This window comes from Anser anser (genome assembly GCF_964211835.1).
Source record: "Anser anser genome assembly, chromosome: 6".
NCBI classification, from domain to species: domain Eukaryota; kingdom Metazoa; phylum Chordata; class Aves; order Anseriformes; family Anatidae; genus Anser; species Anser anser.
Window position 1 is genome coordinate 20,751,343 of NC_139726.1, and position 12,197 is coordinate 20,763,539.

General features: G+C 36.6%; 2 protein-coding genes across 24 annotated transcripts in view; one reads left to right on the forward strand and one right to left on the reverse strand.

Moving 5' to 3' along the window:
- The window catches only part of FASTKD1 (FAST kinase domains 1), a 36,132-nt gene that overhangs the window by 5,320 nt on the left and 18,615 nt on the right, over nucleotides 1–12,197 (reverse strand). For 16 of the 23 annotated variants that reach the window (XM_083842378.1, XM_083842379.1, XM_083842377.1 and 13 more), the window contains one exon: nucleotides 11,522–11,644. In XM_083842378.1, coding sequence (XP_083698504.1) covers nucleotides 11,555–11,644 — 90 coding nt within the window. In that variant the 3' untranslated portion in view covers nucleotides 11,522–11,554. Of the gene's footprint in view, nucleotides 1–1,501; nucleotides 1,521–5,943; nucleotides 6,794–7,565; nucleotides 7,645–7,981; nucleotides 11,005–11,521; nucleotides 11,645–12,197 lie in introns of those variants that run through there. The other 7 variants (XR_014586218.1, XR_014586217.1, XR_014586219.1 and 4 more) reach the window with 7 other exon arrangements.
- On the forward strand, nucleotides 93–9,006 carry KLHL41 (kelch like family member 41). Its single transcript, XM_083842402.1, has 6 exons — nucleotides 93–2,136; nucleotides 3,968–4,125; nucleotides 4,218–4,325; nucleotides 5,739–5,924; nucleotides 6,971–7,117; nucleotides 7,988–9,006. The coding sequence occupies exons 1-6, from the start codon at nucleotides 1,027–1,029 to the stop codon at nucleotides 8,097–8,099; spliced, it is 1,821 nt and encodes a 606-aa protein (XP_083698528.1). The 5' UTR covers nucleotides 93–1,026; the 3' UTR covers nucleotides 8,100–9,006.

Consider the following 12,197-nt stretch of genomic DNA (forward strand, 5'->3'; position numbering starts at 1 on the left):
AAATCAAAATGTTCCCAGTCTAAATTGTGAAACCATCGTATGCATAATTTTTCTAAATTCACACTTCTTAAACTGCTTGTTTGATTTGGGTCTTTTTTTTTTTTAGTTTTGTTAAAAAACACATCCATTAAATAATGTTCATGTATTTTATTATGTCTTTTTTTGTTGTCCTACTTCTTCTAGGTACTGTTTTTAGTGCTTAACAGCAGTTAACACCATTTCTAAAACAGCTGAATTTAAAAGGATTGTTGATGCTTACTGATTATCTGAAGAGTGACTGCTTATTGAGGGGATAGAGATTTAAATTATTTTTGAAAATTGTACTTTACCTGAATAATACATATTTTAAACATGTTTTTGTTTGTTTCCAAATAAATACAACTAAATCTATGTTAAGAAGCAGCTCAAAATAAAGTGTTGTTTTCAATATCTGAAAAAATGCTGATGTGAGATATGTAAAAATTGTTTTTTGAGCAGAGATAGTTGATGCAAAGTTCAGGGTTTTTTAATATCTCTGTGACTGATTTCTCCTTAAAACCTGTAGCAACGAGATGTGTATTAAGCAACTTTCTGAAAAAGTGAACAGTAATTGCAGCTGACAATTTGATTCATAATACTTGCATTTCAGAGTATTTGATAACATGTATATTTATGATCTTGCTCATAGCTGTCTCACAGAGGGTCAGATTCTGCTGTCCTTACTCATATCAAGTAATTTCTTACATTGCAAGTAATGTCATTGATTAAATGTGGAGAATGATGGCAAAACCTGACCAAAGTAACTAAAAGCAGCAGTTGCTTCTTTCAGTCTTTGACAGCTGTGAGACCAACTCTTTTTTTTTTTTCCAAACCATCCATCCTAAATTCCAACCTGTAAGAGTATGTACCTATATTTAGCTAGTGAGATTAAGTTGCAAGGGCTTCAGGCAGGGCAAAGCACATTGGTCTGCCTTTTTTACGGACAGACCTTTGGGCAGTCAACAGCTAAAGCTTTCTGCTCCCCCCCCTTTCACAAGCATTCACAAAATGGATTCCCAAAGGGAACTCACTGAAGAACTGAGACTTTACCAATCCACCCTTCTTCAAGATGGCCTCAAGGAACTCCTGGAAGAGAAAAAGTTTATAGATTGCTCCCTAAAAGCTGGTGACAGAAGCCTGCCCTGCCACAGGTTGATTCTATCAGCATGTAGCCCTTATTTTCGTGAGTATTTCTTATCTGAGCAAAATGAAGAGAAAAAGAAGGAGGTAGTTCTAGATGATGTTGACCCCAACATCTTGGATATGATTGTCAAATACCTTTATTCAGCAAGTATTGATCTTAATGATTCTAACGTGCAAGATATTTTTGCTTTGGCCAGTCGTTTTCAGATCCCTTCTGTATTCACCGTGTGTGTCTCCTATCTTCAAAAGAGGCTTGCTGTTGGTAATTGTCTGGCCATCCTTCGATTAGGTGTTCTGCTTGATTGCCCAAGACTTGCATTTTCTGCCCGTGACTTTGTCTCAGATCATTTTGTGCAGATCTGCAAAGAAGATGAATTCCTACAGCTTGCCCCACATGAACTTATCTCAGTTATTTCACCTGACAGCTTAAATGTAGAAAAGGAAGAACTGGTATTTGAAGCAGTAATGAAATGGGTCCGAAAAGACAAGGAGAACAGAGTAAAGAGCCTGGGAGAAGTTTTTGACTGTATACGTTTTCGTCTTATGCCAGAAAAATATTTCAAAGAACATGTTGAAAAGGATGATATAATTAAAAGCAACTCAGATCTTCAGAAGAAAGTAAAGATTATTAAGGATGCTTTTGCTGGAAAACTGCCTGACTCTAGCAAAAACAAAGAACAGTCAAACAAAGGGGAAGTAAATGGTGATGTAGGAGATGAAGATTTACTTCCTGGCTATCTAAATGACCTTCCCAGGCATGGTATGTTTGTCAAAGACCTAATTCTTCTGGTTAATGACACTGCCGCAGTAGCTTATGATCCTCTAGAAAATGAATGCTACCTAGCAGCCCTGGCTGAACAGATTCCCAGAAATCATTCCAGTATAGTCACCAAACAAAATCAGGTCTACGTTGTTGGAGGACTGTATGTGGAAGAGGAGAACAAGGATCAGCCTTTCCAATCATACTTCTTCCAGGTATAAGCTTTATAATTATTGGTGCAATAATAGGTGCTTGTAAGAGTCACTGAAAAGTACTTGGCGTCTATGCAAGTGAATTGTCTAGTCTCTGGTCAGTGGAGAAAAATTCCTATAGAAAGCTATTCCTGTCTCATAAAGGTAAGTGAAACCAAGGGACCTGCATCTTCTCTTTCAAGATTAAGTCCATGGTGAGATCTCAGAAAAGATTAACTAGCATATTATATCCAGGCACTAGCTTTCATTAAGGTCCTGATTTGATGTTGTACAGGTGCCCAAAGTTAAGACTAATAATATTATTGTTGAATGTCTTCTGTGAATTTAAGTTCCATGAAAGTTGAGTACTTAGCTTCTTTAGATACAATCTTTTTTTTTTGTATCTGAAATATTTTTATGACCATAATAATGTCTGTATTTTAAATGTCACTTTTTTCACCAAAATTCCGAATTTGTCACATTTTTGTTTGAAAACATAAGGGCATTCCAAAATATGTTATTTATAGGTAGAAGGTTGTTCTCATAAACTGTTGATGCCAGTAGACTAAATACAATGTTCCAACTATGAATGCATTTTTTTTTTCTTGATTTTGTAAATCTGTATAAATTGTAACTACCGTGATCTACTTCAGAAAAGTAGCAGAATTACCATTTGGCATGCCTATATCATAAACTAATTCTGTTGTATTTTTAGATATCTGGCTACATGCTCTTTGATATTTAAATGATCTTCTAATGAATTATGCAATATGCTGCTGGCCACAGCTTGTCTTTAGGCACATTGACCTAAAAGAGTGAAAGTAGGTCCGTTGCCAATATGAAATAAAACAGAGGGATAGATAGTGATAGAATTTTAAAGCCTTCATGTATCTAAAATGCAAATATTAAGTGTTTATAGCATGAAGGCTCACTGTGATTTCACACACAGTGAAAGAGCTGGTTTCAGGAATCTGTTACACCTGTGAAAGGAAAGTCAGTTCGCTAGAGCGGACACTGTTCACGTCCCTATGTAGTTGTAAAACATTATTCAGTGAAGTGCAGAACTTGTTACAGATATATTTTTCCAATAGAAATACCACATTGATGTCAATAATGTATATAATTCAGAACTGAATAATCAGTCTTAGGCTACTAGAAAGGGGCCCCTGAAAAACTAAACCTCTACATTGACATTAAAAATTGATTAAATTTTCAAAATCCTACTTTATACATCTAAATCCATTTCCCCAAATCCTTTCTCACTTGTCATCTTTAAGACTGCTTGCTGTTGTTACTATGTATAGTTAAAATACTTTTCTGATTACCCATGAGGCTGTGGTTCCCTCTAAAATGTCTATGTGGACCATACCAACATTCACTTATTATTGTCCCTTTCTCTACCAGTGATGCACCTGTTACTCTGTTACTATAACCTGTTGACATTTTGTTTGGTAGCTAGCAGCCCAAAACAAAACCAGGCTGCCAGTAGCTCAAAAATGCATGACTAGTTTAGTACCCTATCAACAGTACAGATGTCATCTTCGAGACTGATACAATGAACAGGCTGTGACCTGTGATGGATACATTTCGTCCTCAGTACGCTACCCAGATCTAGCTACAGGGGCAATCCATGGCCATGATCTACATTTCACCATTGCAATAAAATGTCTTGTCCAACAGGAGTGGTCTGACAAATCTGGGAGATGCATTTTACCACGCACACCTTGACTGTGGAACACACTTCTGGAAAAAGAATTACCTGATCTATGATTAGATTTATTCTGTGGAACAGTTTTTGTTGCATGAATTTCTACTACTTGCCTTTTCTAAATCTTCTGTTGTGATGCTCTTTCAGCTCGACAGCATTGCTGGTGAGTGGGTTGCCCTTCCTCCACTGCCATCAGCCAGGTGCCTCTTTGGGCTGGGAGAGTCAGACAACAAGATCTACGTAATTGCAGGCAAGGACCTTCGCACTGAGGAGTCACTGGATTCAGTCCTCTGCTATGATCCCGTGTATGTTTACAATTTAATTATGCCCACTGAGGACATGGAAATAGCCCATTATTAGTTTAAAGAGCCTAACAGTGATATTCTTCTTGTTCCAGGGCAATAAAATGGGGTGAGATCAAAAAATTACCTATCAAAGTTTATGGCCATGCTACTATCTCAAACAATGGATTGATATACTGTCTTGGTGGAAAAACTGATGATAAGTAAGTCTTTTTGTGATTATTTAGAACATTATTTGTTTGGTTCTTTATAGATCTATGTCCTCACTCAGAAATCAGGGTATCCCTTTCTTACATCTCTGGGTTAAGGTTGCTTACAATTTGGCAGAAGGCAACACATTATGGTATACAGAGTATATTTTTCATGATAAGGTAAAATTGTATATACATTGTAAACCCAAACAGTTGTTTTAATCACTTTACTTATTTCCAAGGCAAATTTTTAATTAAATGCACACACATTCATCACAGTTAGTTATGAGGATATTCTTTATAAGTATTATTTCTTACCAGACAGAAATGCTTAGGTACCATGGAACTACTTTGTCAGATCTTCAATTTTTTTCATTTGTAATGCCTGTTATACCTTACTAGGTATAACATTAAGAAAAATCCAAGTTTTTGCTGCTATTGAGTGTGTGGTGGTAATTTTTCCAAGCAAGCGAATGCTTTACTAAAGCATAGTGACAAGAAGTTGCAGTGGTTATAAAGGTGCAGTACAGATGAAGTTACTAGTTCATTTGCTTTCATTAGAATGAGCTTAGCTGGGCTAAGAGTCCATGTAAAACAATAAAATTTAGAGAAATGATGAGAGGCATACCTAGCATAAACTAAAATGTTTAAAGGAGTGTCCATGTGTTGGCTTTTGGTATGCCTTGAACTTCACCTTGGTGTTGTTCTGGAGTGAAAGTGACTTTTCCAAGCCCAAGTCTTCAAGTACAGTATGAAAATCTAGGGTCTAAACAAATCTGCCTACATTCTCTTTGAATCAGAGGAAAGATGGAATGACCTCTCTCGGTGCTTGATGGAGTTATTTTTCAATGCATTTTTTCTTCTGGAAGGGAGCAATAGTTAGCATTTAGTCATCTTAGCTCCTCCCACTATGGGTCTTGTTAATTTATACAGATTCAAATTGTCTAATGCACAGATACTGCTCCTTTTTTCTTTGGGTGTTTCAGTATTAGAGCTGTAAAACAACTGAATATATTTCATAAAGGTGCATAGATCCATGTACATGCATACTTGTTTATCTTGAACTACCAAATAAACCTATTCCTGATCTTCTCTATTATTAAATTCAGTTAATTCCTGTTGACCCTAACCGTTGTTGTACACTCCCTAAGAGTCCATCTGAGCAAAACACTCTCAGAAAGGATATTGCCTTTGTCCTGTAAGGTACAGTGAAATTACTGCCATATGGAAGCAGCATTTAACAGGTTTAGTTCTGTGGATGATTAGTGCTTTACAGACTTGTAAAAAGACTTGTCCATCACTAAATCAGAGAGATCTTATGAGAGAGATATTACATACAAACCCCCAAAACCCACCTCAACTAGGTCTCACTTGGAACAAAACAGTTCATTAGAAATTATTTCAATTTTTCTTTTTTCTCTGCAGGAAATGTACTAATAGAGTATTTGTATACAATCCAAAGAAAGGAGACTGGAGAGACCTGGCTCCAATGAAAGTGGCTCGCTCAATGTTTGGAACAGCTATCCATAAGGGCAAGATTTTCATTGCGGGTGGTGTCACTGAAGAAGGCCTTACTGAATCTGTTGAAGCTTTTGATCTGACCACAAATAAGTAAGTGCAAGCTATTTTTAAGATCAAGCTATTTTTAAGCAAATATTCTATCACCTTGGCTTTTAAGATCTTGAGATAGCCACAAAAATAGCTGGTGCTGATACTATTCTAACATCAGCACAGCTTTACTATGATAGCTTAAACTTTTAAGTGGTCCTCAATGTACCTTTATTTTAGAGTAAGTACTTCAATCATACGTAAACCCATTTGGCTGTGCTGCCTTCAATTGCAGCCATCATCCTCACAACAGAAGCTTTAACTTAAATGTATACTATCCCAAAGAGACCTACTTATAGAATTTAACAATATAAAAAATGAATTACGCAAGAAGAATTTCTACAATTTTGGACTCTACACATTCTATACAAAGCAAATGAAAGTTAAGGTCACTTTGTTACCATTATGTTTGGCACATTCTTTCTCTTCCGTTGTTCAGACACACACGCAACCTGTGGTCAGAAAACATCTGCAGGTTCTTGTCTCAGTTTACTCTGTTTTGTTACTGTCAAGTCACACGAGTGTAAGAAGAAAATTAGCCTATTGGTTTTGATGTTGACATTGATGGGAAGTGAGATATCTCTATGTTTTATATGTTCATGGGTATGACTTGGCAGAATATTTGAAATTATGAGCTCTACTTTTTTTTTTAATTATTATTTTTTATTCTCAAATTATTATATCTGTGCCACTAGAAATGAAAACTTATGTTGGAAACAATAGGGAAAAATGAGCGTTAGAGGAGACAGATACATCTGTATAAAGCATATTAGTGATGATGGGACCAGGAGACCTGTATGACTTGGTCTCTAGAAGGAGATGTCATCAGTGTAATACTGTGGCATTAAGACTTGCATTTCTGCATGATGTTCCTGTGGGGATGAAGAAACAAACTCACTACTGATTGATTCATTTTTTTATTTTACTATACCATTTCACTAAAGTGGTCCACAGCAGCTGCATTTACGTTACCCAGAACTGTATTTTAAGTACATTCAGTTCAGAATATTTCACATGTATTTGACTTAGGTTTTTCTCTTCGTTTCCAGGTGGGAGGTTCTGCCTCAATTTCCCCAAGAGAGAAGTTCCATCAGTTTAGTCACCTTAAGTGGATCTTTGTATGCTATTGGAGGCTTTGCAATGATTCAGCTTGAATCTAAAGAATTTGCACCTAGTGAAGTCACTGACATATGGAAGTAAGTTTAATTTTGATCATACTTTCCTGGTTGAAAGCCCTATCAACAGTTAGGTTTGTAGACACTGAAGGATAAAATTAATACTATGTTTAACTCTGGAAGTCAACCATATCTCAGGTTGTAAAGCACTTATTGCCAAATAACATGTTTGTTACTTTCTGACAAACATTGAGATTTGAATCTAATGACTATTTCCATCTACTAATGAACAGTCTGAGTCATGACATTTAGATTCTTTTTTTACTATATAGCAAGGATGTATGGAAAAAAATAAGTTCTATTGGCAGGTTTAGCCTTTTAAATGTGCTTTTGCTGTACAAACGTTCTCTGTTTTGTGACATTCTTATGCAGGAAAGCATGTATACACAGAGAGGTTCATACATATGTATTATTAGTCAAACGAGTAATTGTTCTGAGAAATCAGAGATCTGTATCTAGATTTATTTACCTAAATCATGGTAGCAGTGATGAAACATTGTGCCTCTATTGTGACTCTTCAGTTGCTGAGGTGGATTCAGGAGTTTTAACTGGCAAAAGGATAGGAAGGATTACAAGAAAAAAAAAAACACTTTATATGTAAGAATTTAAAGAAATTCATCTGGAATACTTAAGATGAGGAGGCTTTTATAGGAGTAATGAAATATGACATAGGGAAGCAGTGAGCGTCAGGGACCAGGAAAAGGACAACTCACATGCACGAAAACATACTTCTGTTCTAAGAGGACAAAAGCAGTTCTGTGTAGCATTGTTCAGCACAAAGCTGCTACAAGCCTTTGCAATGTGTGGACTATCCTTTTTTATATATGAGTGAAAAAATGTCAAACTCAAATTTTAAGAAGCTATGTTCTGACCTTATTCTGTTAAATGCAGGTATGATGATGAAAAGAAGGAATGGATTGGCATACTCAAAGAGATTCGATATGCTACTGGAGCTTCCTGCCTGGCTACACGCTTAAATCTCTTCAAGCTATCAAAATTGTAAACAAAATGATGGAAAATGGGATATGGCAAGGGAGTTTAGATAGGCTCTTCTGGTTTTGTTGCATGAAAATATCCCCAAATTGTTCAGAGTTTTGTAGCAGCATACTAGTTATTCTGTTAACTGTTAAACAGTTAATCTGTCTATCCAAGTCTTAAGATATTTACTAGCTAATCAACAAGAGGTGAATATTTGCTAACCTTTACAATCCTGAAGAATTAAAATTGATTAGAATAAATGAAGATTTCTGAGAGAACTCTATTTTTCCATTCAGTAGAAAATAAAACTAGTTGCATATCCTTACACTCAGTCCAGGATAGTGATGGCTTAGTCCCCAAACAATGCTTGAGAATGAATTTACTGTTAAATTAAGTACAACTGGTAGGTAGCTAATTTTATTCTAACTGGCTGTTTGCACAGCCTGATTTCTCACTTTAGCAGTATATGTAAATCCTGCATTCTTCAGCCATATTTTGAGAATATTTTCATTAGAGCCTTCTCAAAATAATTAATTTAGCCTGAAATTGAAACACATATTGAAAACCAAAGTATATTACGTGGCTCAAGAAATGCCGACCTCAGCCAAAGCTGTATTAGTAGCCAGCCGTGAGGAAAGAGAGAAAAGTTTACAAGGTTAATAGCTTTGCAGTTTTCACCTATTATGTTTTGGCTTCCGGTAACAGGGATTTTCCACTTTTTTATGCTTTTGTATTTATTTCTAAAGCAAGTATTTTATGGAAGGTTTCCTCAGAGATCTGAGGCCATTAACAAGCATTCATGAAAAGTCCCAGAACAACTGATCATCTGCAAGCACTTATGACAGGGAGGACTTTTCCACCTAATAAAGAATTGATGTATTTTGATGTTTAAACTTTTAACTAGTAACAATTAAACTTTAACACTATAAAAATATCAATGGTGCCTCTTTTAATAATCAGCTCATCATTGCTATCATATTGACAGGATACGGATTTCTTCATATAGCCTTTGCCCAAATCAGAGCACTCAGTTTTGCTAAAGTAGAACATGCCTGCCATTTTTAGAAAATCTCTTCAAAAGATCTCTCCGTTGGGTAAAGCAGATATCGTAACACTCAAGCAATGTAATTTCAGCTGATGTAGGACGAAAACTGGAAATGAAGCCCACTACACCTGACTGAATGGTAATTGTAACTATTGCCTTCCTAGGAGAGAGGGGTAAACACATGGGAAAGGCACAGCCATCACACCTCATTTCAGTGTGTTACTGTACAGGGGTACCTAATCTGTGGGACATCTTTTCTGTTTTTCCCTTAATTCCACAGCTTTTCAGCTGCTCTTAAAGTCTTCTAGACTCTAGTTAAATCTCCAGTTTACAGCAGCCTATCTGATGTAAAACTCGCAGATTTTAGAAAGAAAATGACGGTAAAGGATCAAAAGCAGCACATTTTATCAAAATACTTGTTTTATATTTTACTTTTCTTAAATGCACTTTCTGAATCCACTGATAGCAAGTTTCAATCCTCTCCCCATTGTGAATAGTACTAACTTTATCCATACATAACTCGAACATACCTGAAATGCAGGGTCCAGCCCAAGCACATGACTGTCCATGACTGATCACTCCATCTACAGCCACTGCTACCTTTTTACACTCCATAGTTGCTACTTGAAGACCACCTGTACAGAAGCAGGGTATAAAACAGCCCTCTGACTTGAAGCCCACCTTCTGATATCCTAACATACATTGATGATTATTTTCTCAATTTTACACAAAATAGAATATACAGATAGTCTGTATGCTGTGCCTTCAACGACATTTCCTTAAAGCACTTTTACAGAACAGACCCTTGGAGCCTTTTTCAGTTTGATCAGAAGCACCATCACCACAAGCAGACAATTTACTAGTATTTTCAGTCATCCCACACATGAGGACAGCCTCAGGAGGAGAACACCTTGCAACTTGGTTCAATTCTGTCCCTTTTTCCTGGCTTTTCATCAGCACACTGATTTGGATTGAGTCAATAAAAATATATTCCTCTCCTACTACTGAGGTTTAAAAAAAAGTGACAGCCAGGTGCACAATGGTCAATTCAGAAATGTAGTTGCTTACCTCAGCCAGCCTTCAAAGGATGTGGTAAAAAGAATGCTTGTACAAAAAATGCAAGAAAACATACACATGTTGTGTGTGTCTGTGAAAGAGCGGGGCACAACTTGCTGTCCTTGTGAGGTAGCAGGAACTGTAGTCACAATGGCTGCTTCTGAAAATGGGCTCATTTGCCATAGTGTAACCACTCTACAGTTTATTACTTTACAATGAACATTCTCCTGGCTATTCTACTTTTTTCCTTCTACATTTCAGTATCTTATGCCACCAGGCTCAGTGTGATCACAGGAAGCCTGATAACTGACAGATAGTTTTGAAATATCAGAAATAAAACAATGTTTTTCACCACCAATAACCAAGGCATTATTTATGACTCTCTAAAGACTTTTCTTGGTTTCATTTTCAGCCTAATTTTGCTCTTTTATGTACCGCATTATTTCCAGAACACGTTTAGATTGTTTAATTTTGTTATTATTAGTGAGGGCTAGTCCAACGCACAAGGCCATAAAAATTTTCATGAATTATCCAGTCACTAATAAGTGCCTATGTCTGGAAAAAAGCATTATTTCCACCTGAGCTTGTGTAAATCCCTCAGTTATCCCTTCCAAGTTACACTGAACTGCAGTGCAGGTGTTTCCAGGGTCTAGGTGGCTGCCAGATATCTAGAACTACTTTACCTTTCAGGTATGTGAAGGCGTTCCAGAAGGCTCAAGCCATTACTTCTTGTGCACATACCACATCACAGGGTAGAAAAAGCAAGCAGCTGGAGGTTCCTCACCACACAACACCCTCCCCTGACACAGTCACCCATGTTATCTCTGTTCTAGAAGATGAAAACAGAATGGCTGTAATAGCAGTCCTATTGCTGTAATAGCAGTCCTATTCTTAGTAAATCTGCATTTCAGTTTCTTGGTTTCACAGTACAGAGAATCTACGTTTGATCTCTATTGCTCATTCTGTCACACGCTGGAGGACAGACATAGTGGAAACTATGTCTGCTGCCTCCTCTCTCACAGTCACAATACTTCCAGCTTTTTCTTTGGACAGTTTCATATCTGACCAATCTCTGTGCTATTTATTTAGGAGGCAATAATGAATTTTTATAGCAAAACTGTCACAGACCCATGTACTTGAAACAGCTTCCACCAAGAGGAGATTTTAAGCATCCTTATCATATCTTTGTGGCACATTGTGACCTGCCTTTTATACTCTAACAAATTTAGGATTCAGTCTCATTATACCCGATACCCTATGGCAAGCCTTGTTCCAGCTGACTCACAGAGATTTTGGAAAGTAAGTATTCCAATGTTACGAGAAGTTTAATAGAACATGAAGTGTTTGTATAAAAAATACTTTTTATTATGTCTTCGACATCACTGTGTTTCATATAGACACCTTCTCAGATACTCTAGCTGTTCACCTTTTGTAGACAAAACCATAGAATTCCATTCAAAGTGAGGAATCTGTAGAACAAAGTCACACAAACTTAGTGTTAATGTTGCCTGATACAAACCACATACCATCTTACAGCAAAGATAAGGCTCTCTGATACCTGTTGTTGTCCACCTTAATATATTTTATCATCTGTGTCCGAAGAGCTAGGTTTATTCTAAGTACTGAAAAAACAAATTTCTTCTTTATGTAAGTAGAGTCAGTTTGCTTTCAAAAAGCAGCAACAGTTGCAGTTGCAGAGATGTGAAGCAGGTACCCACACAATACAGGCTATGACAACTCCATTACACCACCTTCCATATTTTGAAACCCAAACTGAGAGAAAAATCCCAGGTCATTATAGTTTTCAACATTAATGCACCAACCTGGATGGTATGTCAGGAAGCTAACATTTACTGTCAGGCAATAGGAGAAAGGATGTTTGTCATGTTGAAAAAAAGAAGAAAGCCTTAAGCTTACACAAGGGTTCTAGTTAAAGTTAGAGTAGGTAACACAGTAATTATATATACTGGAGAAACTGCATTCATGAACCTCCATTACCCAAATGTATCTATGCTTATGAGT